Source organism: Pseudophryne corroboree, chromosome 6 (genome assembly GCF_028390025.1).
Source record: "Pseudophryne corroboree isolate aPseCor3 chromosome 6, aPseCor3.hap2, whole genome shotgun sequence".
In the NCBI taxonomy this organism is placed as follows: Eukaryota; Metazoa; Chordata; class Amphibia; order Anura; family Myobatrachidae; genus Pseudophryne; species Pseudophryne corroboree.
The window spans coordinates 272,232,429-272,260,085 of record NC_086449.1 but is presented as its reverse complement, the minus strand read 5'-3'; the positions used below and the strand labels follow the sequence as shown (position 1 = coordinate 272,260,085).

General features: G+C 48.3%; 1 protein-coding gene across 1 annotated transcript in view; it reads right to left on the bottom strand.

Moving 5' to 3' along the window:
- Positions 1-27,657, bottom strand: part of SECISBP2L (SECIS binding protein 2 like) — a 197,623-nt gene that overhangs the window by 126,677 nt on the left and 43,289 nt on the right. Inside the window, exon 2 of the mRNA XM_063926038.1 lies at positions 2,435-2,613. Within this exon, the coding sequence (XP_063782108.1) occupies positions 2,435-2,613 (179 nt within the window). The remainder of the gene's footprint in view (positions 1-2,434; positions 2,614-27,657) is intronic.

Here is a 27,657-nt window from a genome sequence, read left to right as displayed (position 1 = left end):
AATAGACACAGCATTTATTCTGGAGCTTAATAGACAAATGTCTCTCTGAGCATCCCTCATATACAAGGCAGCATCTCTGATATGCTCTATGGTCATTTGAATGGCGTCCCTATCTAAGGTGTCAATTTCCGTAGATAAGGAATCTGCCCATGCCACAACCGCACTACAAACCCAGGCCGACGCCATAGCCGGTCGAGCAATAGTACCGGAATGATTGTAAATGTGCTTTAAGGTAATTTCCTGCCTGCGATCAGCAGGTTCCTTGAGGGAAGCCGTATCCTGAGAAGGCAGTGCCACCTTTTTGGACAAACGTGTCAGCGCCTTGTCAACTTTTGGCGAAGATTCCCAGCATATCCTATCAGTTTGTGGAAAAGGATACGCCATGAGAATCCTTTTGGGAACTTGTGGTCTCCTATCCGGAGATTCCCAAGCCTTTTCGCACAAGTCACTTAATTCAAATGAGGATGGAAAAGTGACTTCAGGCTTTTTCCCTTTATACATGTGTACCCTCGTGTCAGGGACAGGGGGTTCCTCAGTAATATGCAAAACCTCTTTAATGGCAATAATCATGTACCGTATACCCTTAGCCACCTTTGGCTGTAATTTTGCATCTTCATAGTCGACACTAGAGTCAGTATCTGTGTCATCGATCTGGGATATGGTGCGCTTCTGAGACCCCGAAGGACCTGGCGCCCCAGGGACAGGCATGGACTAGCTACCTGACTGATCCCTAGCTTCTGCCTTGTCTAATCTTTTATTCAATAGATTGACATTTGCATTCAAGACATTCAGCATATCCACCCATTCCGGTGTCGGCGTTGCCGACCTGACATTCAAGCACACACCCTCCACATTGAGCGAGCCTTCCTCGTCAAACATGTCGACACGCGCGTACCGACACACTTCTCTCACACACACACACACACACACACACACACACACACACACACACACACACACACACACACAGGGAACCCCTTTCCTGAAGACAGTATCCCTGTCAAGGCCCTTTGGAGAGACAGAGAGAGAGTATGCCAGCACACACCCCAGCGCAATAACCCTGGAGATCAACACAAAATGTTTTTCCCCAGCAGCGCTGTATAATATGTAAACCGCCAATTATGTGCCCCCCCCACCTCTTTTAAGCACCCTTTCACTGTGTGTAAGCAGGGGAGGGTCCGGGGAGCTTCCTCTCAGCAGTGCTGTGGAGAGAAAATGGCGCTGGTGAGTGCCAAGGGAGAAGTCCCGCCCCCTCGGCGGCGGGCTTCTGTCCCGCTCAAACTTAGTAAAATATGGCGGGGGCTCTTTTATATACATGTACAGAGCCCACCTGTACATGTATATAGTCTTTTTGCCATGCAGAGGTTTATATTGCTGCCCAGGGCGCCCCCCCCCCCTGCGCCCTGCACCCTTACAGTGACCGGAGTATGTGAGGTGTATGGGAGCAATGACGCACAGCTGCAGTGCTGTGCGTTACCTCAGTGAAGCTGAAGGCTTCTGCCGCCTGACGACTTCTGTACTTCTAGCTCTGTGAGGAGAACGGCGGCGCGGCTCCGGGGGTGGACGCCCAGTAAGAACCTGCGTTCACCCCCTCTGGAGCTAATGGTGTCCAGTAGCCGAGGAAGCAGAGCCTATCTTTGACAAGAAGGTCTGCTCCTCTCTCCTCAGTCCCTCGATGCAGGGAGCCTGTTGCTAGCAGTGCTCCCTGTGAAAAAGTAGTAAAAGGTAGAAAAAAAATCCAAACAAAAATGCTTCTAGGCAGAGAACTCTGGAGAGCTCTCTGCAGTGCACCCATCTTGCTCTGGGCACAGTGTAAAACTGAGGTCTGGAGGAGGGGCATAGAGGGAGGAGCCAGTGCACACCCAGAGTCCAAAACTTTCTTAAAGTGCCCTATCTCTTGCGGAGCCCGTCTATTCCCCATGGTCCTTACGGAGTCCCAGCATCCTCAAGGACGTTAGAGAAATCAGATTTACAGTTATACAACACTTGCTATGTGAATATGTCACTGCCAGGACGTTGACAGAGCACTTAAATGAAACAAATCAATGTTAGGGCAGACTCCGACGTCACCATGAATGACAGATTAGATCTGGTTATGCAAACATAGAAGATATTATTATATGCAGATGTATTATTATTTTGATGACATTTCAGATCTGGCAGCAAACAATAGGCTCTGTAAAGACACTTATGTAACGTTAGCATGACTAAGCAAATGCAATAATTTATTGAACGACATTAGCATATTATTTACACAGAGCAGGAAACAAAATTCAATTACGGTGAATCATGAGATACAGTTCTTCAGGTGACCTATACCCGATAGAAAAACAAGCAGCAGCTCCTATTTAAAGAATGTCTGCACAGTCAAGTCATAAACAGAAGGTGAGTATTTGAATGCAGTTTACAGATGGGAGAGAAGAATGCAAATTACCTATTAGATTGATTTTCCTGTACAAATGGGTAGCAGGTTATAAGGTAGCTTGGAATAGGAGTAGCTTCCAGACCACCTGCATTTCCACCATCGCCAGAAATAGACATTGGGATTGTAATGGCTTCAGCCCCCTTCTTCTGAGGAACGAATGGCTCAACCTCAGCAGATAGTTTTCCATTCTAAAAAAAAACAGAAAATAGTTTTGAAACATTTTATATATATATAATCATTTATTTATTTTTGGAGAATTATCCACTAAAACATTTTCCAACAAAGCTAACTTAAATTATCTACACATTCTTATTCTTCATTTATCAGAATTCAGAATCAATTCATTAGTAAGCACTAACGGCACAGAGGTCACTACCACTACGGACGGGTGGTCTTCAGTTTGCCAGCGGCCGGGCTCCCGACGACAAGCATACCGGCGCCGGAATCCCGACCGCCGGCATACCAACAGCTTTTCTCCCTCTTGGAGGTCCACAACCCCCCTGGAGGGAGAATAGATAGCATGGTGCACCACCGTGCCCGCAGCGTGGCGAGTCCGCAAAAGGGCTCATTAGCGCTCGCCCAGCTGTCGGTATGCCGGCGCCGGTATGCTGGCCGCCGGGAGCCCGACCGCCAGCATAACATACTACACCCACTACGGACAGGTGACTTTAAAATAAGAGACAGCTGCCATTCTTCTTACTCAAACACACCAAATGGAACAGTGTCTTTACTGGCCAAATTATTAAAATAAATTATAGAATGGGAAGTGGTTGTGCTGACCGCCGGTCACTATACAGACGCTGGAATCCTGCCTGGTTGAAATTCCGACAATCGGCATGCTGACTGACAGGGACTTTTCCCACTTGCGGGTGTATGGTGAGTGCAGCGAGCCCGCAAGGGGCTTCGTAGCACTCTCCCCTTATCCCCCCCGCCAGTAACCTAATCTCCAGGATCCTGCTGTCGGTATGCTGATCGGCAGTACAACCCTACTTTCCAAACAGCGAGACATAATTGGCTAGCAAGGCAATAACCCATGGCTCACAGCTTGGCACAGAAAGCAGTAATACTGCCTACTTGAATTCACTTTCCCTTGAGACAGCAGCAATAGTTTTATGAACTGAAACTGCTGTTGCTATACAACAACACAAAGCAGCAATGCTTAACAAATACCACTCTACTGTACATTAAATGGTTTCATTGATTGAAACAAGCTGTTATTTCATTGGACAGAGGCAAGTAGAAGACTGGAGAGAGGCATGAGCCTTCACTATTGGACACAGGCTGTATAGTTTGCACAAAAGGGTCTGTGATGGGCTTAGGGGAGCAATGGAGCTCGGAAGAGAATATTCTCATGTGCACAGCACTGCATATGGTGGTTAAGCATAAGGTTGATTTGCTGACACAGGGCAGTGGTCATGTGACTGTGGTGGACACTGAAATATAAAATGATGGGTATAGTGCAGTTATTATTGGAAAAAAGGGTATGTGTTAAATCTGCCGGCTGTCGGGATCCCGGCGGTCAGGATACCGATGCAGAAATCCTGGCTCACCAGGGCTATTCCCACAACACCCACCAAGCCCGCAGCGTGGCGAATGCAGCGTGCCTGCAAGGGGGCTCTTAGCGCTCGCCCCGCTGCCAGCATTCTGGCAGCTGGACTGCCGCTGTCGGGAGATAGACAGCCGGCATACTGTCCGCCGGTAAAACATACTGAAACTGCAGAAAGTTCTAAATAACGGGTATAAGAAAGTATGCGGTGGGTATGTAGGTACAGTACATGGATGTATATTTGTATATAATGGCATAGGTCTGGTAAGCATCAAGTTTGATTTTTTGTTTTGCTATGCTGTGCCTAAAAAAAAAATAAGAATTTACTCACCGGTAATTCTATTTCTCGTAGTCCGTAGTGGATGCTGGGGACTCCGTAAGGACCATGGGGAATAGCGGCTCCGCAGGAGACTGGGTACAACTAAGATTTAGGACTACCTGGTGTGCACTGGCTCCTCCCTCTATGCCCCTCCTCCAGACCTCAGTTAGGAAACTGTGCCCGGAAGAGCTGACACAATAAGGAAAGGATATTGGAATCCCGGGTAAGACTCATACCAGCCACACCAATCACACCGTATAACTCGTGATACTATACCCAGTGAACAGTATGAATAACAACTGTGCCTCTCAAACAGATGGCTCCAAACAATAACCCTTTAGTTAGGCAATAACTACATACAAGTATTGCAGACAATCCGCACTTGGGATGGGCGCCCAGCATCCACTACGGACTACGAGAAATAGAATTACCGGTGAGTAAATTCTTATTTTCTCTGACGTCCTAGTGGATGCTGGGGACTCCGTAAGGACCATGGGGATTATACCAAAGCTCCCAAACGGGCGGGAGAGTGCGGATGACTCTGCAGCACCGAATGAGCAAACTCAAGGTCCTCCTCAGCCAGGGTATCAAACTTGTAGAATTTAGCAAATGTGTTTGAACCCGACCAAGTAGCAGCTCGGCAAAGTTGTAAAGCCGAGACCCCTCGGGCAGCCGCCCAAGAAGAGCCCACTTTCCTCGTGGAATGGGCTTTTATAGATTTAGGATGCGGCAGTCCAGCCGCAGAATGTGCAAGTTGAATCGTACTACAGATCCAGCGAGCAATAGACTGCTTTGAAGCAGAAGCACCCAGCTTGTTGGGCGCATACAGGATAAATAGCGAGTCAGTTTTCCGGACTCCAGCCATCCTGGAAACATAGATTTTCAGGGCTCTGACTACGTCCAGCAACTTGGAATCCTCCAAGTCCTTAGTAGCCGCAGGCACCACAATAGGTTGGTTCAAATGAAAAGCTGATACCACCTTAGGAAGAAATTGGGGACGAGTCCTCAATTCCGCCCTATCCATATGGAAAATCAGATAAGGGCTTTTACATGACAAAGCCGCCAATTCAGACACACGCCTGGCCGAAGCCAAGGCCAACAGCATGACCACTTTCCACGTGAGATATTTTAGTTCCACGGTTTTAAGTGGCTCAAACCAATGTGACTTAAGGAAATTCAACACCACGTTGAGATCCCAAGGTGCCACTGGAGGCACAAAAGGGGGCTGAATATGCAGCACTCCTTTAACAAACGTCTGAACTTCAGGCAGTGAAGCCAGTTCTTTTTGGAAGAAAAATCGACAGAGCTGAAATCTGGACCTTAATGGAACCCAATTTTAGGCCCATAGTCACCCCTGACTGTAGGAAGTGCAGAAATCGACCCAGCTGAAATTCCTCCGTTGGGGCCCTTCTGGCCTCACCACGCAACATATTTTCACCATATGCGGTGATAATGGTTTGCGGTCACCTCCTTCCTAGCTTTAATCAGCGTAGGGATGACATCCTCCGGAATGCCCTTTTCCTTCAGGATCCGGCGTTCAACCGCCATGCCGTCAAACGCAGCCGCGCTAAGTTTCGGAACAGACAGGGTCCCTGCAGCAGCAGGTCCTGTCTGAGCGGCAGAGGCCATGGGTCCTCTGAGATCATTTCTTGAAGTTCTGGGTACCAAGCTCTTCTTGGCCAATCCGGAACCACAAGTATAGTTCTTACTCCTCTCCTTCTTATTATTCTCAGTACCTTGGGTATGAGAGGCAGAGGAGGGAACACATAAACCGACTGGTACACCCACGGTGTCACTAGAGCGTCCACAGCTATCGCCTGAGGGTCCCTTGACCTGGCGCAATAGTTTTTTAGCTTTTTGTTGAGGCGGGACGCCATCATGTCCACCTGTGGCCGTTCCCAGCGATTTACAATCAGCTTGAAGACTTCTGGATGAAGTCCCCACTCTCCCGGGTGGAGGTCGTGCCTGCTGAGGAAGTCTGCTTCCCAGTTGTCCACTCCCGGAATGAACACTGCTGACAGTGATATCACGTGATTTTCCGCCCATCGGAGAATCCTTGTGGTTTCTGCCATCGCCATCCTGCTTCTTGTGCCGCCCTGTCGGTTTACATGGGCGACCGCCGTGATGTTGTCTGACTGGATCAGCACCGGCTGGTGTTGAAGCAGGGGTCTTGCCTGACTTAGGGCATTGTAAATGGCCCTTAGTTCCAGAATATTTATGTGTAGGGAAGTCTCCTGACTTGTCCATAGTCCTTGGAAGTTTCTTCTCAGTGTGACTGCCCCCCAACCTCGAAGGCTGGCATCCGTGGTCACCAGGACCCAGTCCTGTATGCCGAATCTGCGGCCCTCTAGAAGATGAGCCCTCTGCAGCCACCACAACAGCGACACCCTGGTCCTTGGAGACAGGGTTATCAGCCGATGCATCTGAAGATGCGATCCGGACCACTTGTCCAACAGATCCCACTGAAAGATCCTTGCATGGAACCTTCCGAAAGGAATTGCTTCGTAAGAAGCCACCATCTTTCCCAGGACTCGCGTGCAATGGTGCACAGACACCTGTTTTGGTTTTAGGAGGTCTCTGACTAGAGATGACAACTCCTTGGCCTTCTCCTCCGGGAGAAACACTTTTTTCTGTTCAGTGTCCAGAACCATCCCCAGGAACAGTAGACGCGTTGTAGGAACCAGCTGCGACTTTGGAAAATTCAGGATCCAGCCGTGCTGTTGTAGCACTTCCCGAGCAAGTGCTACTCCGATCAACAACTGTTCCCTGGACCTCGCCTTTATAAGGAGATTGTCCAAGTACGGGATAATTAAAACTCCCTTTTTTCGAAGGAGTATCATCATTTCGGCCATTACCTTGGTAAATACCCTCGGTGCCGTGGACAGACCAAACGGCAACGTCTGGAATTGGTAATGACAGTCCTGTACCACAAATCTGAGGTACTCCTGGTGAGGAGGGTAAATGGGGACATGCAGGTAAGCATCCTTGATGTCCAGTGATACCATGTAATCCCCCTCGTCCAGGCTTGCAATCACCTCCCTGAGTGATTCCATCTTGAACTTGAACCTTCTTATATAAGTGTTAAGGATTTTAAATTTAAAATGGGTCTCACCGAACCGTCCGGTTTCGGTACCACAAACATTATGGAATAGTAACCCCGTCCTTGTTGAAGGAGGGGTACCTTGATTATCACCTGCTGAGAAAACAGCTTGTGAATCGCCTCCAGCACTGCCTCCCTGTCCGGGGGAGCTGTCGGCAAGGCAGACTTGAGGAAACGGCGAGGGGGAGACGTCTCGAATTCCAGCTTGTACCCCTAAAAATACTACTTGTAGAATCCAGGGATCCACCCGTGAACGAGCCCACTGGTCGCTGAAGTTCTTGAGACGGGCCCCCACCGTACCTGGCTCCGCCTGTGGATCCCCAGCGTCATGCGGTGGACTTAGAGGAAGCGGGGGAGGACTTTTGTTCCTGGGAACTGGCTGGATGTTGCAGCTTTTTCCCTCTACCTCTGCCTCTGGGCAGAAAGGACGCGCCTCTAACCCGCTTGCCTTTCTGGGGCCGAAAGGACTGTACCTGATAATACGGTGCTTTCTTTGGCTGTGAGGGAACATGGGGTAAAAATGCTGACTTCCCAGCTGTCGCTGTGGAAACGAGGTCCGAGAGACCATCCCCAAACAACTCCTCACCCTTGTAAGGCAAAACTTCCATGTGCCTTTTAGAATCTGCATCTCCTGTCCACTGCCGAGTCCACAATCCTCTCCTGGCAGAAATGGACATTGCGTTTATTTTAGATGCCAGCCGGCAAATATCCCTCTGTGCATCTCTCATGTATAAGACAGCGTCTTTAATATGCTCTACGGTTAGCAATATAGTGTCCCTATCTAGGGTATCAATGTTTTCTGACAGGGAATCTGACCACGCAGCTGCAGCACTGCACATCCATGCTGAAGCAATAGCCGGTCTCAGTATAATTCCTGAGTGTGTATATACAGACTTCAGGATAGCCTCCTGCTTTCTATCCGCAGGTTCCTTTAGGGCGGCCGTGTTCGGAGACGGTAGTGCCACCTTTTTAGACAGACGTGTGAGCGCTTTATCCACCCTAGGGGATGTCTCCCAACGTGACCTGTCCTCTGGCGGGAAAGGGTACGCCATTAGTAACTTTTTTGAAATTACCAGTTTCTTATCGGGGGAAGCCCACGCTTCTTCACACACTTCATTTAATTCATCAGATGGGGGAAACACCACTGGCAGCTTTTTCTCCCCAAACATAATACCCTTTTTTGTGGTACCTGGGGTAATATCAGAAATGTGCAACACATTTTTCATTGCCGTAATCATATAACGAATGGCTCTACTGGAATGTACACTAGTCTCATCGTCGTCGACACTGGAGTCAGTATCCGTGTCGACATCTGTATCTGCCATCTGAGGTAGTGGGCGTTTTAGAGCCCCTGATGGCTTTTGAGACGCCTGGGCAGGCACGGGTTGAGCAGCCGGCTGTCCCACATCTGCTATGTCGTCAAACCTTTTATGTAAGGAGTTGACACTGTCGCGTAATTCCTTCCACATGTCCATCCATTCAGGTGTCGACCCCGCAGGGGGTGACATCACATTTATCGGCACCTGCTCCGCCTCCACATAAGCCTCCTCATCAAACATGTCGACACAGCCGTACCGACACACCGCACACACACAGGGAATGCTCTGACTGAGGACAGGACCCCACAAAGTCCTTTGGGGAGACAGAGAGAGAGTATGCCAGCACACACCAGAGCGCTATATAATACAGGAATACACACTACACACAGTGATTTTCCCCCTATAGCTGCTATAATACACAATTTTGCGCCTAAATTTAGTGCCCCCCCTCTCTTTTTTACCCTATTGAGCCTGGAAACTGCAGGGGAGAGCCTGGGGAGCGTCCTTCCAGTGGAGCTGTGAGAGGAAATGGCGCCAGTGTGCTGAGGGAGATAGCCCCGCCCCCTTCACGGCGGACTTCTCCCGCTTTTTTCAGGATATTTTTGGCAGGGGATTTTACACATATATAGTCTTCCTGACTATATTATGTGTTTATTTGCCAAGCTAAGGTATTTATATTGCAGCCCAGGGCCCCCCCCCCCTCCCAGCGCCCATCAGTGACCGGAGTGTGAGGTGTGCATGGGGAGCAATGGCGCACAGCTGCAGTGCTGTGCGCTACCTTAATGAAGACCGGAGTCTTCAGCCGCCGATTTTCTGGACGTTCTTCTTGCTTCTGGCTCTGCAAGGGGGACGGCGGCGCGGCTCCGGATGACCGAGGCTGGGCCTGTGTTCGATCCCTCTGGAGCTAATGGTGTCCAGTAGCCTAAGAAGCCCAAGCTAGCTGCAAGCAGGTAGGTTCGCTTCTTCTCCCCTATGTCCCTCGAAGCAGTGAGTCTGTTGCCAGCAGATCTCACTGAAAATAAAAAACCTAAATATACTTTCTTTCTAAGAGCTCAGGAGAGCCCCTAGTGTGCAACCAGCTCGGCCGGGCACAAAATTCTAACTGAGGTCTGGAGGAGGGGCATAGAGGGAGGAGCCAGTGCACACCAGGTAGTCCTAAATCTTTCTTAGTTGTGCCCAGTCTCCTGCGGAGCCGCTATTCCCCATGGTCCTTACGGAGTCCCCAGCATCCACTAGGACGTCAGAGAAAAATATTTAAATATTCTTTGTATCAGTATCATGCAACACACGGAAAGTACACACCCATCAAAGCATGCATGCAAAACTGTTACCGTCCCACTGAAATATATATTAAATGACAATCCGAACTCCCTGATTTTCCACCAGACGGGACTATGAAAGCCCTCAATATAAGTTAAACAGTGGTTTACAGTATAAAACAGTATAACAGTATAAAACGCGTGCGCGTTTTAATAGCGCCCGGAAATAGATGACATGTGGGTTATTTAAACAGGTCAATCGGAGTATGTACCATATTTCTCCTGAGGAAGCCGCTGATTTCACAGGCGGAGAAACGCGTTGAGAGAGGTCCACAGCATATGGACCTGGCTGTATTTCTGGACACATATATCAAACGGACCTGAGGTGTGGCGGGATTCAAAGAAGGAGTCGGCTGCGGAGACTCTGATCCAGTATACAATCAGCTGGTTGGTGAGAATTCCTATTAAACAAGCCCGCTCAGTAACCAGTGTCCAGGACAGATCATGAGAGCCCTAGCTAGAGGGCAGTATATAAATATGGTTGCATGCCCATGTTGATTGTGGTGGATTATAGTGACTTATTTACCAAACGTGGATTAACCTAGGTTATGAACATTGCTGCTACACTAATCAACTAACCCAAATATCTGGATGCACATGTGCTTAAAGTCTTTTCATCTGTTTATATGGACACAACTGTGACTGAACATTGGATGTCACATATTGTGGACGATTATAGTCCAGTTGCATTTTATACTGTAAAGCAATTGAGGGTTAAGTTATAGCCATAAGGGGCCCCGCAGTTAAATTATATGCATGTTATCAATTGATTAACATACCAGTGATGCATCATTGATAGGTCCTAATTGGATTAAAGGGTATGTTGTGAAGTTGGGCATTGATGGGTTAATGAGTATTATTAATTAATTTTAGGTAATTTTAATACTGGCCGGGTCTATGTGTGTGTGTTATATGTATGTCATTTGTCTTAATGTTGTGTGAATAAAATAAAAAAACACAAAGTGATTCCGGTTATGCAGCGCTTTATTTAATATTTATTTGGAGGTTTGGGAAAAGACAAGAACGGTGTTTATAGCCTTTGGCAAGCACACCCCTAAAGCTCCAAATTCTTAAACTTATTCTCCACAACTCTTCCTCCTCTGTTACTGCTCAACATAGCATTTCATTTTCATTAAGAATATTTATTCCGTGAATTATATATTCAATAAGTTTATTGTGGCTTACTTAAAAAAAAAAAAAAACCTTTAGTATTAAAAGCAATAATATTATATATTGCGCAATTTATGTTCTAAGGATACATGAAGTTGACTTAAACGGATGCACTTGTTATTTACAGTGGTTAATTTTAAGAACATTCAACTATAATTATCTATTTTACCTTGCATTTACAATACTTCACCTTTCATAGATTATAAGTACTAGTATTGGCCTACCACCTAGCCTGTGATTATACAGACTCCCTGGAGATTCTTGTAAGCTATAAACCATCAATGAAAACGCCTTTGACATGTGTTTGTTACTACTGCATTGTAAGTAACCAAAGTATTCCCCAATGGATTGTTGCGGCAGAGACTTATGGCTACAGATGGAAAGTTCAGATAATCTTAAAAACACATTCCTTTTATCTCCATGTAGTGCTCATTCGCACATTGTAACCAATGTAGACTTAACATGGCTGCCTTGCCTGGTGCTTTGTATAGAATGAAAAATACATGGTTCTGATGATCTTGAACTGACATCGCCTAGTATTTCTCTCTCCCATTAGGTCATCAGTTCCAGGCATTGCCTATCCTGTCCAGTGTAATCCTATGTTGTGTGCCTTAAAGGCTGCCTTACCTGGGTCCTTCGTTGGTAGGATGAATACTCTTGCTACTGATGACCCAAAATACCTGTCACATACCCTTTGCATTATCTCTATGGTCTCTGTTTTTTACGCAAAACTAAACCTCTTTATTGTGTCCATAGTTTCTGTACTAGATTATTTTCACTTTACCGGCTGTCCCAGTAATATATCTACAGCCGGAACCCGACACCCGCCAGGTATTCCCACTCTGTTGCTGGGCCAACGCCACCAACCGAGTGGGTGTAGAACCTGTGGTGAGCAAAGCTCACCACCGAACCTGAAGAGTGGCGCGCGCAAGGGGACTCGCTGCTAGTATTCCACCAAACGGGATGCCGCTGTCGGTATAGTAACAGCCGGCATCTCATCTCCAGGGATATTGTATGTTAAGGACCTTGACTCTTATTGAAGGAAGGGTTATATAAATAAAAGTAGGATTTTAAATACCTACCGGTAAATCCTTATCTCATAGTCCATAAGTGATTTGGGGAAACATTAGTACGATGGGTATAGACGGGGTCCAAAGGAGCCAGTGCACTTTAAATTTCTTCACAGGGTGCGCTGGCTCCTCCCCTCTATGCCCACTCCTACAGGCAGTTATAGGTAAAACAGTGCTGGAGGAGAAATAACATAATTGAGAGGAACATAACAAGTGTGGTGAGATTTACACATCAGCACACAATAACATAACTTGGCCAGTAACAGTTGGCAACATAAACAGCAACAGCTGAACAGGTAACACATAACAGAGAACCTGCAGAAAGTAGCCGCACAAAGGCAGGCGCCCAATATCCCTTATGAACTACGAGAAAAGGATTTACCGGTAGGTATTAAAATCCTATTTTCTCTAGCATCCATAAGGGATTCTGGTGACACATTAATACGATGGGGACGTCCCAAAACTTCCAGAACGGTCGAGAACATGCAGAGAGACATCTGCAGCACTGCCTGCCCAAACTGGGTATCCTCTTTGGCCAGGGTATCAAACTTGTAGAACTTCACAAAGGTGTTCTTCCCCGACCAGGTAGCCGCTCGGCACAGTAGCAGGGCTGAGAATCCACTGGCAGCCGCCCAGGAAGACCCCACCGATCTTGTAGAGTGGGCCTTCAGAAAACTGTGGAACAGGTAAGGCTGCCGACACATAGGCCTGATGGATAGTAAGCCTAAGCCAACGCGTAATGGACTGCTTTGAAGCAGGGCAACCCTTTTTTTGTGCATCATACAGCACGAACAAGGAATCAGTCTTTCTGATCCGAGCCGCCCTATTGACATAGATCTTCAAGGCTCGCACCACATCCAATGCCTCCGGAGGGGCAGAAGTGCCAGAACTGCACAGGATCACAATAGGCTGATTCAAGTGAAACACGGAGACTACCTTCGGCAGGAACTGCTGTCTAGTCCGGAGCTCCGCTCTGTTCTCGTAAAAGACCAAGTAAGGACTTTTACACAATAAGGCCCCCAATTCCGAGACACACAGAGACCAGGGCCAGTAACATCACTGTCTTCCACGTGAGGTACTTGTCTTTCACTGTCATCAGAGGTCAAATCAGGAGGACTGCAGAAATTGTAACACCACATCCAAATGTTGTATGTGAAGCACCCCTTGCAAGAAGGTCTGAACTTCAGGCAGCATTTTGGAAGAAGATTGAAATCTGGACCTTAATGGATCCCAGGCATAAGCCTTTATCCACACCAGCCTGCAGGAAACTAATGAATCTTCCAAAGTGGAATTCGGCAGATGGATATGTGCGTTCCTCGCACCAGGAGACATATCTCCAGCAGATATGATGATAGTGTTTTGACATCACAGGTTTCCTGGCTTGCACCACAGTTGCAATAACCATCTTGGAAAGACCCTTGTGAGCTAGTATGTTCCGCTCAACTTCCATGCCGTCAAACAAAGCCGCCATAAGTCCGGGTAGACGAACGGACCTCGCTGAAGAAGATCCCTTCTTACTGTCAGAGGCCAAGGGTCTTCTATGGACATGCCCAGAAGAACCGCGTACCACGCTCTCTGGGACATGCAGAATTGCTTGTACTCCTTGATGCCGGATCCTCTTGAGCACCTTTGGGATCAACGGAATCGGAGGAAATACGTAGACCAGCTGGTAAGGCCAAGGCGACGTCAGTGCATCCACTGCGCACGCCTGAGGGTCTCTGGTTCGTGGGCAATAGCAGCAAAGTTTCTTGTTGAGGTGAGACACCATCATGTCAATCTGGGGGCTACCCCACCTGTCGATCTGTTGAAACACCTGAGGGTGTAGGCCCCACTCCCCAGGGTGGAGATCGTGGCGACTTAGAAAGTCTGCCTCACCGTATAAAGCATGGTCCAATACCGAAGCGGGCCATAGACCCCCACAAGAACGCCCACTCCACTGAATCAAAAGCTTTAGCAGCGTCAAGGGACACTACAACAGAAGTGTCGGCGTCCCCGCGAGGGCCCTGTAAGTGCGTGAACAAGCGCCTAAGGTTAGTTAAGTGGACCGCCCCGGCACAAAACCGGTCTGATCTGTGTGTATAATTTGGGTAATAACGGAGTTCAGTCTAAGTGCCAGGATCTTTGCTAAGACCTTGACATCAGTTGTAAGTAGCGAGATAGGTCTATATGAATCTACACGCTCTGGATTCTTATCCGGCTTCAATAGCACTATTATCAAAGCCTCAGTCATAGAATCTGGCAGCGAACCCAACTCCAACAATTCATTGAACAGAGTAAGCAATTTAGGGCCATAAAAGTCAATATGTTTCTTATATAGATCAATGGGAAGTCCATCTAGCCCTGGTGCCTTGCCTCCAGGAAATGACTTGATGGCTATTTCAATTTCCGTCAATGACAAAGGGGAATCAAGGAATTCAGCTGCCACATTAGAGAGCGAGGGCAATGGTATACCAGCAAGATACTCATTTATTTCCGTTAAATCCACCGATAATCTCGTACTATACAGACTTTTATAATAAGCAAAAAATTGGTCCGCTATTTCCGGGGTTTTTACATAAGTTACACCATCATCCCCGCCTATCGCAAGGACAGTATTAGAGAATTTATCTGCCGCCGCTAAATGTGCTAGATAAGTACCAGGTCTATCGCCCGTAGCATAATAAGAGTGTTGGGCATACAGTAACCGGTATTTGGCTTTATCAGAAAGACAGTTCCTCCATTTGGGCTGCGCAAGCAACCATGCGTCCTTGGAGGCAACTAATCCATCTTGCAAATATTGGATTTCTAGGGACCTACAGGACGCTTCAAGTTCCATTTCCTGGCGTTTGTAGCTATTTTTTAAAGTAGCAACCCGTCTAATTAAGGAACCTCGTATAAATGAATCCCAGAGGATTGCTGGGCCAGCAGTAACCCCGTTTAGCTCCAAGAACTTCCGCCATGCAAGCTCAAGCTCCGCTCCAGTGCCCATCTGTGAAAGCCAGAATGAGTTAAATTTCCAAAACAACTGCCCACGGGAACCCCCAGCATCCAGATTCAACAGTATTGGAGAGTGGTCAGAGATACCTCTAGTTGCATATTGGACATCATCAATTTTGGGAATCATACAGGGGGAGACCAGGGCCATATCAATCCTAGAAACGGAGGAGTAAGTAGGGGAGAAGCTGGAGAACTGGCGAGCAGCCGGATGCCGTGCTCTCCAGACGTCCACCAGGCCCATACCCTCCACTAACAGAGGAAAGTTACCCGGACGTGGACGAGGCACAGTGACATTGGTGCTAAATCTATCCACTCTGAGATCCATGACATTATTAAAATCCCCAATGCAAACAGTGGGAATGTTGGGGTAAAGGGACATAAAATCAGCAGCTTTGCGTAGAACCTCCGGGGAGTCTGGTGGAGGAATGTAAATAGCCAACAATAATAAAGACATGGAATTTATCTGACAGTTAAGAAAAATATATCTTCCCCACCGGTCCACCTGTACCTGGCCTAGAACAAATGGGACAGATCTGCGGATCAGGATGGAGACGCCTCTGGAATGGGAGGTATAAGTGGAGTGGTACGACCACCCTATCCACGGCTTTTTAAGTGATAGAACTTTGGCTCCCTCCAGGTGCGTCTCCATAAGGCAAATAACATCTGCGGAGTACTGCCTAATTTGTCGAAGCACCAGGGCCCTTTAAATTTTATCATTAATGCCCCGCACATTCCAGGATAAAATTTTTAGACTAAGTGATGCCATAATACATAGTAGCACTAAGTGTTAAATGTGCCCAAAACATTGAAGGTATCCTAAATAGACAGGAAAGTAACTGCCCACGAAAAATGTCGCTAAACATGTCGCAACAGCAATGCATAAAAAACATCAACCCATTAAATCCTCCCTTCCCCCCCCCCCCCATACAATCCCCCACCCTGTATACCGGCCCGAACTGTGGCATACCTAACCCCAAAAAAACCTGCCAACAACTAAACAACTAGTAAAGAGGACCAAAAAAAAAAAATACAGTGGCCAAGGGCAGGCATTGCTCCCCCACCATAACCTAACCCCCCCAGGGCCAAAACAGCACCCAACCCCCCGACCAAGCAGGGACCCAACAGCAAGTGCAACATTCAGTATACTACCATTAAAGGCCCCCTAAAAGGAAAAAGTCAACAAACATTAATAGAATAACTGTAGACACAAAATATTTGAGGACATATATCGCAGCTCAATCCGTGGGTAATCGTGACACTCAGTCATTTGCCAGAGCGCACCCGGCCGAGAACTGCCGGTCAAGCCATGTCGCCGCCTCCCGCGGGGTCAGAAAGAATTTTGTCTCTCCTCCCGCAACTTTGAGGGAAAGAGCATAGCATAAGGGAGATTGAGCTCTCGAAGACGTCTCTTGATTGGAAGGAATTGGGCTCTCTCCTTCTGGATGTCGACCGCAAAATCAGGAAACACCGAGATCCGTGTACCATTCCACTTGAGTGGCCCTTGGTGCGTGCCAGGGTTAGAACCATGTCCCGATCCTTGAAGTGTAGGAATTTAGCTATAAATGTTCGGGGAGGAGCACCCGGCGGTAGTGGCCGCATAGGGACTCTATGTGCTCGCTTCACCGCATAGTGTGACGTAAAAGCATCCGTCCCAAAGAAATCTAGAAGCCACTTCTCCAAAAACCGCTCAGGTGCATCTCTCTTCCCTCTCAGGCAGGCCCACAAACCGAATGTTATTCCGTCTCAGACGCGCCTCCATATCGGTCAACTTTTTCTGCACCTCCGTCATCTGGGATTCAAGGGCAGTGGTGCGTCGGCCAAGAGGAGCCACAGTGTCCTCAAAAGTAGAAATACGGGTTTCCGCCTCCCCCACTCTCTCTCTCTAACGCGTTGTAGATCCTGATGGATTAAAGAGAGATCCGATTGCACCTGAGTGATCTTGTCGGCCAGCCTGCCTTCGCTGGCATTAACTGCATCCAGTACCCTTTGGATAGCATCCTCTGAAGCTTCAGGGGGGTTGGAGCCAGCACTTGTAGCCAGAGAGGGAGGAGAGGAACCATTCTGTGACCCCCCCCCATTCTCTTATTTTGTGCAGGAGGATTTCTTGCGTATTTTTCAAGCTTGGCCGCTGCCTGAGAAGTTTTCCCCATAATATTCGTTATATTCACCCCCAAGGGGAATTGCTGCACTATATGGGAGAGTTATGGTAAGACAAGTAGGCAGTCTTCCAGTCAGTGCTATATCAACAAATCAGGAAACACACAATGGTGGGCCAGCAGCCTCCAGCCGGATATATATAATGAAAAGAGAAAAATTCACAGCCCTATATTTCAGGCAATAAATATGCAGCAGGGGGAGCTGTGAGCCGGGAGTATTGAGCAGATAATGACTAGGGGTGAGAGCTTAATTCACCATCTCCCAAGCCCCACATGCAGCACTGGAGGGGAGATGAGAAGGGGGGGCCTCCGTGCAGCCCAATATGAATGACACCCCACAGTGGAGCACCTCTGACTCATGCACACTCCAGTGGACTGTAGAGGGGAAAAACCAAAATGTCAGCCCCAGCAGTGGTTCTCAATGACTGCAGCTGGAAGCACCTGGGAGGCACTTTATATGTGGCCTGATTTGTGGAGCTTCGTATCCAAGGCAGCAGCAGCAGCAGCGTGGCCCCTCCTGCGTCAGCAACAGGCAGGAGATATCAGACACAGGGAGAAGCGGGGGGGGGGGGCATGCTCAGTGGTTCTCAATGACTGCAGCTGGAAGCACCTGGGAGGCACTTTATATGTGGCCTGATTTGTGGAGCTTCGTATCCAAGGCAGCAGCAGCAGCAGCGTGGCCCCTCCTGCGTCAGCAACAGGCAGGAGATATCAGACACAGGGAGAAGCGGGGGGGGGGGGCATGCTCAGCCTAGCAGGAGACCAGGAGGTGAAGTCCGTGCACGTCTCCCAGCCGCCGACCGGAAGTAGCGCGGGCAGCCGCGGCCGGAGCAGGGGAGACCGCACTCAGGCAGCAGAAGGGAGGAGGGCAGAGAGCGCACACCACCGCAGATCACTCCCCGGGAGCCCGACAGACCCTGCAGAGGCAGCGCTCGATCCCCGCCGTCACGGACACCGCGTCCCACGTGGCGCAGTAGAATCCAGGCCGAAGCCGTCCCGGCGGCCAGTCACACAGGCAGGACAGCAGATCAGGGACAGAGACACTCTGATGGGTCCACCAAACGGTAAGGCAGGTCCAGGGCACCCATGAACCCCGGGGGGGGGGGGAGCCGTCAGGATATGCAAAAGGATATTCAGGCAGGAGAGCTCAGCACAGTACGTGCTACTCCATGGCCATCGTAGCCACGCCCCCCTATAATGGCATATTTAATAAAGTTAATATAGCCTAAGAACTGTCTGTGTTTTGGAGTAATCTTTGTATTATACAGACAACCTTATTATAGAAGCAACTTTGACTACAAGGGGTGGTTTATGAGTTGTATTACTTCTCAAATTTCAGTGATGGTGAGGCAGTCTGTAATTACAAAACTACATGCATACCAGTTGTGGCAATAAACTATACTTTTCAACAAGTACAAATATCACTAAACAGTAGTCTTCTCCCTGTGACATCATGACCAAACTACATGGCTGCATAAGCAAGCGTGTGAATTCTGAGTAACATTTACAGAAATGGAAAGATAAAATGTGGGAGGGGGGCTCTCTCATGACAGCCAAACTCAACAACATTACTCTGCTGGACGTCAGACATTGTTGGACCTACTTTGTTCTTTATCTTCCACCGTGTGCATCCCAAAAAACAAGCAGTGTGCACTGCGCACACAAAACAAGGGGTGTGGCTAAAATAAGCACTAGGCAATCCTCAACCACCTGCTTATCTCCTGAACAAAAACTTCAATAAACAGGGACATACCTCATATAACAAAAGTGCTGAGTGTCAGAAAATAGATATGGAGATTGGCCTTCAAGGAATGCAAAAGCTCACAGGTACCGTGAACTGTATTAAGGCCTAAGTGGGTGCAGACCAGAAAATTATCCTTTGATGAAACCTCAAAAAAAAAAAAAAAAAATAGTGGCAAAATTCAATGGCACTGTTGGATTAAAGACTAAATATATTGTATCTAGCCGTTTCTATGTTTCCAGAGAGTTTTTGTTTTGTTATTATGAAGATCAATAAGGTAGTGTTAACATCCGGGTGCTATGTGAAGATTAATAATGACTATAGCACAGTTTCTATGTCTATGCTAACTGACCAAAAGAAATAGCTTTGCCATCAACACTGCTGTAACACAAGAATAGCACAACCGCTTGCACTGAGCTGTAACCTTTCCAGTTGGTGAATACATTGACCTGGTGGCAGGATTTTATACATAAACAAGGCTTAGGTTATCTTATTACTGAGCATGTACATCACAAACGGGTTCACTACGATATGCCGGCGGCCGGGCTCCCGGCGACCAGCATACCGGCGCCGGGAGCCCGACCGACAGTGTGGCGAGCGCAAATGAGCCCCTTGCGGGCTCGCTGCGCTCGCCACGCTACGGGCACAGTGGCGCGCTACGCGTGCCACACTATTTTATTCTCCCTCCAGGGGGGTCGTGGACCCCCACGAGGGAGAATAAGTGTTGGTATGCTGGCTGTCGGGCTCCCGGCGCCGGTATGCTGGTCGCCGGGAGCCCGACCGCCGGCATACTGAAGACCACCCATCACAAACATGTGACTGAACAGTGAACCTTATGTTCACATTATCCTTAATTTACAAAGATCAGCTGTTACACAGCTTTGGTCAATAGTGGATTAACCCTTTATAGTCTTCCATGTACTCTATAGTGAACTCATTGCACCAGTAATTATTGGGTAGAAATAGATGACGTTGTGAGCTACAGGATAAATGTCTTATTTCTACTTGTAAGGCTCATCAGAGTCTGTTTCCATTTGATCTAAGATCATTATGAAACAGCATTATAATAAATTATCTCTGCTGAGTATTATTCAGTCTTTGTTGTGATCTGTGAATGCTTCAGTAACAGTGGTGTTACCACAACTTACATTTGTAACATTATTATTTACCAGATGGCATTTATCCATTCAGTTTAGGATAGTGTACAAGAGAAATTTACACTGTAGTGGCAAGTCATGGGATAGGTGCCTAGTATCATGTACCCCCTATTCCAGCGAAATGCAGCATCGATTCCCGCACCTACAAATATTAGGGAGCTCTGGAAAACTACTGTATCCAGACAGCATGCGTCAACATCTCTCCAGAGGTCTTCCATTCACTTGTAAATTGGGATGCAGTTTAGTTCCAGACAGTCAGGATACCGGCGATCAAAATACCGACTCCGCAATCCCAACATCGAGCACAGCTTGCTGCTCTTTTATATCCCCCCTCGGGTAGTGGCGTGTACCACTAGCCACGGGTGGGATTTTGACTGCTGTCGGGATACTGGCATTGGTATTTCGATCGCCAGGATCCCGACTGTTGGGAACTTAACTGCATCCCAATTTCATAAGTGAACGGAAGACCTCTGGAGAGATGTTGACACATGCTGTCTGGATAGCTTTCCAGAGCTCTGTAATATTTGTAGGTGCAGGATCTTAGGTGCGTATGGACCTCTCCATGTCAGGAAAACGTTGTGGCCATACTATTCATCGGAACGCTCCAGAATGCTTCTCAAATCAATTCTGGACAACTGGGGACCAATGACACGGTACATTATCTTGCTGGAAAATTCCATCATTGTGCGGGTGCATGAAGGGCTGCAAATGTTCATCAAGCAATGCAAAGTATCGGTTACCAGTTAATGATGTGTTCAGATGGACCAGTGAACTCAACCCACATCATTATGGAACCACCAGCAGCCTGCACGGTGCCTTACTGACAAATGGGAATCTTGGCCTCATGGGGTCGGCACCACCTGAACCCTACCATCAGCCCAAAACAACTGGAACTGTGACTCATCGGATCACGCAACATGTTGCCAGTCCTCCAGGTTCCAATTAGCGACGATACACAAGCCCATGTTATTGCTGTGTCCGGCAGTGTTAACAGGGGCATTCTGGAGGGTATTCGGCGACCATATTCCATGGAAGCTAAAGAATGCTGCACTGACCTGCTGGATATGCGCCTGGTACGTCCTGTACTGAATGTGGATGTTATTTGAGCCAGCGTTGATTATCATCTATTACCACGGACAATTCTGCCAAGATTATTAAGCACCCGTGGTCGCCCACTGCTCTGCCCACAGTGGGTGGTAATACCTTCCATGAAGTATTCCCGGTACACGTGACACCATAGATCGAGGAATATTGAATGCCCACATATCTGGGAAATGGAAAGTCTTATTCGTCGTGCACCCACTATCATCATGCCCCATTAGAGTTCCAATAATTCACGTTGCCTTGACAGGAGAAGCCTAGCCAGTGTTCAAACTGACTCAGAATAGGTCAGATTACAAGTGATCCAGGTCTGGGCACTTCCAAGATGTCACAGTACGGTGGTGCCACCTACCACTACCTTTACATGCTGCTATCCCATGAATTATGGCACTTCAGTATATATGCAATTATTAATGTATAAATAATAAGAATTTACTCACCGGTAAATAAGAATTTACTTACCGATAATTCTATTTCTCGTAGTCCGTAGTGGATGCTGGGGACTCCGTAAGGACCATGGGGAATAGCGGCTCCGCAGGAGACTGGGCACAAAAGTAAAGCTTTAGAACTACCTGGTGTGCACTGGCTCCTCCCCCCATGACCCTCCTCCAAGCCTCAGTTAGGATACTGTGCCCGGACGAGCGTACACAATAAGGAAGGATTTTGAATCCCGGGTAAGACTCATACCAGCCACACCAATCACACCATATAACTTGTGATCTAAACCCAGTTAACAGCATGATAACAGAGGAGCCTCTAGAAAAGATGGCTCACTACAGCAATAACCCGATTTTTTGGTAACAATAACTATGTACCAGTATTGCAGACAATCCGCACTTGGGATGGGCGCCCAGCATCCACTACGGACTACGAGAAATAGAATTATCGGTAAGTAAATTCTTATTTTCTCTAACGTCCTAAGTGGATGCTGGGGACTCCGTAAGGACCATGGGGATTATACCAAAGCTCCCAAACGGGCGGGAGAGTGCGGATGACTCTGCAGCACCAAATGAGAGAACTCCAGGTCCTCCTCAGCCAGGGTATCAAATTTGTATAATTTTACAAACGTATTTGCTCCTGACCAAGTAGCTGCTCGGCAAAGTTGTAAAGCCGAGACCCCTCGGGCAGCCGCCCAAGATGAGCCCACCTTCCTTGTAAAATGGGCTTTTACAGATTTTGGCTGTGGCAGGCCTGCCACAGAATGTGCAAGCTGAATTGTACTACAAATCCAACGAGCAATAGTCTGCTTAGAAGCAGGAGCACCCAGCTTGTTGGGTGCATACAGAATAAATACCGAGTCAGATTTTCTGACTCCAGCCGTCCTGGAAACCTATATTTCCAGGGCTCTGACAACGTCTAGCAACTTGGAGTCCTCCAAGTCCCTAGTAGCCGCAGGCACCACAATAGGTTGATTCAGGTGAAACGCTGAAAACCACCTTAGGGAGAAACTGAGGACAAGTCCTCAATTCCGCCCTGTCCGAATGGAAAATCAGATGAGGGCTTTTACAGGATAAAGCCGCCAATTCTGACACGCACCTGGCCTAGGCCAGGGCCAACAGCATGACCACTTTCCATGTGAGATATTTTAACTCCACATATTTAAGTGGTTCAAACCAATGTGACTTTTGGAACCCAAAAACTACATTTAGATCCCAAGGTGCCACTGGAGGCACAAAAGGAGGCTGTATATACAGTACCCCTTTCACAAACGTCTGAACTTCAGGGACTGAAGCTAGTTCTTTTTGGAAGAAAATTGACAGGGCCGAAATGTGAACCTTAATGGACCCCCATTTCAGGCCCATAGACACTCCTGTTTTCAGGAAATGTAGGAATCGACCTAGTTGAAAATTCCTCCGTCGGGGCCTTACTGGCCTCGCACCACGCAACATATTTTCGCCAAATGCGGTGATAATGTTTTGCGGTTATATCTTTCCTGGCTTTGATCAGGATAGAAATGACTTCATTCGGAATGCCTTTCTCCTTCAGGATCCGGCGTTCAACCGCCATGCCGTCAAACGCAGCAGCGGTAAGTCTTGGAACAGACAGGGTCCTTGCTGGAGCAGGTCCCTTCTTAGAGGTAGAGGCCACGGATCCTCCGTGAGCATCTCTTGAAGTTCCGGTTACCAAGTCCTTCTTGGCCAATCCGGAGCCACGAATATAGTGCTTACTCCTCTCCATCTTATAATTCTCAGTACCTTGGGTATGAGAGGCAGAGGAGGGAACACATACACTGACTGGTACACCCACTGTGTTACCAGAGCGTCTACAGCTATTGCCTGAGGGTCCCTTGACCTGGCGCAATACTTGTCGAGTTTTATAAACATGTGGAAGACTTCTGGGTGAAGTCCCCACTCTCCCGGGTGGAGGTCGTGTCTGCTGAGGAAGTCTGCTTCCCAGTTGTCCACTCCCGGAATGAATACTGCTGACAGTGCTATCACATGATTTTCCGCCCAGCGAAGAATCCTTGCAGCTTCTGCCATTGCCCTCCTGCTTCTTGTGTCACCCTGTCTGTTTACGTGGGTGACTGCCGTGATGTTGTCCGAATGGATCAACTCCGGGTGACCTTGAAGCAGAGGTCTTGCTGAGCTTAGAGCATTGTAAATGGCCCTTAGCTTCAGGATATTTATGTGAAGTGATGTCTCCAGGCTTGACCATAAGCTCTGGAAATTCCTTCCCTGTGTGACTGCTCCCCAGCCTCGCAGGCTGGCATCCGTGGTCACCAGGACCCAGTCCTGAATGTGCGGCCCTCTAGAAGATGAGCACTCTGCAACCATCACAGGAGAGACACCCTTGTGCTTGGTGACAGGGTTATCCGCTGATGCATCTGAAGATGCGACCCGGACCATTTGTCCATCAGGTCCCACTGGAAAGTTCTTGCGTGGAATCTGCCGAATGGGATTGCTTCGTAGGAAGCCACCATTTTTCCCAGAACCATTTCATTGATGTACTGAGACTTGGCTCGGTTATAGGAGGTTCCCGACTAGCTCGGATAACTCCCTGACTTTCTCCTCCGGGAGAAACACCTTTTTCTGGACTGTGTCCAGGATCATCCCTAAGAACAGAAGACGAGTCGTCGGAATCCGCTGCGATTTTGGAATATTGAGAATCCAATCGTGCTGCCGCAACACTACCTGAGATAGTGCTACACCGACCTCCAACTGTTCCCTGGATCTTACCCTTATCAGGGAATCGTCCAAGTAAGGGATAACTAAAATTCCCTTCCTTCGAAGGAGTATCATCATTTCGGCCATTACCTTGGTAAAGACCCGGGGTGCCGTGGACCATCCATACGGCAGCGTCTGAAACGGATAGTGACAGTTCTGTACCATAAACCTGAGGTACCCTTGGTGAGAAGGATAAATTGGGACATGAAGGTAAGCATCCTTGATGTCCCGAGACATCATGTAGTCCCCTTCTTCCAGGTTCGCAATCACTGCTCTGAGTGACTCAATGTTGAATTTGAACCTCCGTATGAGAGTGTTCAAGATTTTAGATTTAGAATCGGTCTCACCGAGCTGTCCGGCTTCGGTACCACAACAGTGTGGAATAATACCCCGTTCCCTGTTGCAGGAGGGGTACCTTGATTATCACCTGCTGGGAATACAGCTTGTGAATGGCTTCCAAAACTGCCTCCCTGTCAGAAGGAGACATCGTTAAAGCCGACTTTAGGAAACGGCGAGGGGGAGACGTCTCGAATTCCAATTTGTACCCCTGAGATATCACCTGAAGGATCCAGGGGTCTACTTGCGAGTGAGCCCACTGCGCGCTGAAATTCATTGAGACGGGCCCCCACCGTGCCTGATTCTGCTTGTAAAGCCCCAGCGTCATACTGAGGGCTTGGCAGAGGCGGGAGAGGGTTTCTGTTCCTGGGAACTGGCTGATTTCTGCAGCCTTTTTTCCTCTCCCTCTGTCACGGGGCAGAAATGAGGAACCTTTTGCCCGCTTGCCCACGAAAAGACTGCGCCTGATAATACGGCGTCTTCTTATGTTGAGAGGCGACCTGGGGTACAAACGTGGATTTCCCAGCTGTTGCCGTGGCCACCAGGTCTGAAAGACCTACCCCAAATAACTCCTCCCCTTAATAAGGCAATACTTCCAAATGCCGTTTGGAATCCGCATCACCTGACCACTGTCGTGTCCATAAACCTCTTCTGGCAGAAATGGACAACGCACTTAGACTTGATGCCAGTCGGCAAATATTCCGCTGTGCATCACGCATATATAGAAATGCATCTTTTAAATGCTCTATAGGCAATAATATACTGTCCCTATCTAGGGTATCAATATTTTCAGTCAGGGAATCCGACCACGCCAACCCAGCACTGCACATCCAGGCTGAGGCGATTGCTGGTCGCAGTATAACACCAGTATGTGTGTAAATACATTTTAGGATACCCTCCTGCTTTCTATCAGCAGGATCCTTAAGGGCGGCCATCTCAGGAGAGGGTAGAGCCCTTGTTCTTACAAGCGTGTGAGCGCTTTATCCACCCTAGGGGGTGTTTCCCAACGCACCCTAACCTCTGGCGGGAAAGGATATAATGCCAATAACATTTTAGAAATTATCAGTTGTTATCGGGGGAAACCCACGCATCATCACACACCTCATTTAATTTCTCAGATTCAGGAAAACTACAGGTAGTTTTTCCTCACCGAACATTATACCCCTTTTTGGTGGTACTCGTATTATCAGAAATGTGTAAAACATTTTTCATTGCCTCAATCATGTAACGTGTGGCCCTACTGGAAGTCACATTTGTCTCTTCACCGTCGACACTGGAGTCAGTATCCGTGTCGGCGTCTATATCTGCCATCTGAGGTAACGGGCGCTTTAGAGCCCCTGACGGCCTATGAGACGTCTGGACAGGCACAAGCTGAGTAGCCGGCTGTCTCATGTCAACCACTGTCTTTTATACAGAGCTGACACTGTCACGTAATTCCTTCCAACAGTTCATCCACTCAGGTGTCGACCCCCTAGGGGGTGACATCACTATTACAGGCAATCTGCTCCGTCTCCACTCATTTTTCTCCTCATACATGTCGACACAAACGTACCGACATACAGCACACACACAGGGAATGCTCTGATAGAGGACAGGACCCCACTAGCCCTTTGGGGAGACAGAGGGAGAGTTTGCCAGCACACACCAGAGCGCTATATATATATATATATAGGGATAACCTTATATAAGTGTTTTTCCCCTTATAGCTGCTGTATCTTTAATACTGCACGTAATTAGTGCCCCCCCCTCTCTTTTTTAACCCTTTCTGTAGTGTAGTGACTGCAGGGGAGAGCCAGGGAGCTTCCATCCAACGGAGCTGTGAGGGAAAATGGCGCCAGTGTGCTGAGGAGATAGGCTCCGCCCCCTTCTCGGCGGCCTTATCTCCCGTTTTTTTGTGTATTCTGGCAGGGGTTAAATTCATCCATATAGCCCAGGAGCTATATGTGATGCATTTTTTGCCATCCAAGGTGTTTTTATTGCGTCTCAGGGCGCCCCCCCCCCCCCCAGCGCCCTGCACCCTCAGTGACCGGAGTGTGAAGTGTGCTGAGAGCAATGGCGCACAGCTGCAGTGCTGTGCGCTACCTTGTTGAAGACAGGACGTCTTCTGCCGCCGATTTTCCGGACCTCTTCTGTCTTCTGGCTCTGTAAGGGGGCCGGCGGCGCGGCTCTGGGACCTATCCATGGCTGGGCCTGTGATCGGTCCCTCTGGAGCTAATGTCCAGTAGCCTAAGAAGCCCAATCCACTCTGCACGCAGGCGAGTTCGCTTCTTCTCCCCTTAGTCCCTCGATGCAGTGAGCCTGTTGCCAGCAGGTCTCACTGAACATAAAAAACCTAAAACTAAACTTTTCACTAAGCAGCTCAGGAGAGCCACCTAGTGTGCACCCTTCTCGTTCGGGCACAAAAATCTAACTGAGGCTTGGAGGAGGGTCATGGGGGGAGGAGCCAGTGCACACCAGGTAGTTCTAAAGCTTTACTTTTGTGCCCAGTCTCCTGCGGAGACGCTATTCCCCATGGTCCTTACGGAGTCCCCAGCATCCACTTAGGACGTTAGAGAAATTCTATTTCTCGTAGTCCGTAGTGGATGCTGGGAACTCCGTAAGGACCATGGGGAATAGACGGGCTCCGCAGGAGACTGGGCACTCTTAAAAGAAAGATTAGGTACTATATCTGGTGTGCACTGGCTCCTCCCTCTATGCCCCTCCTCCAGACCTCAGTTAGGGAAACTGTGCCCGGAAGAGCTGACATTACTAGGAAAGG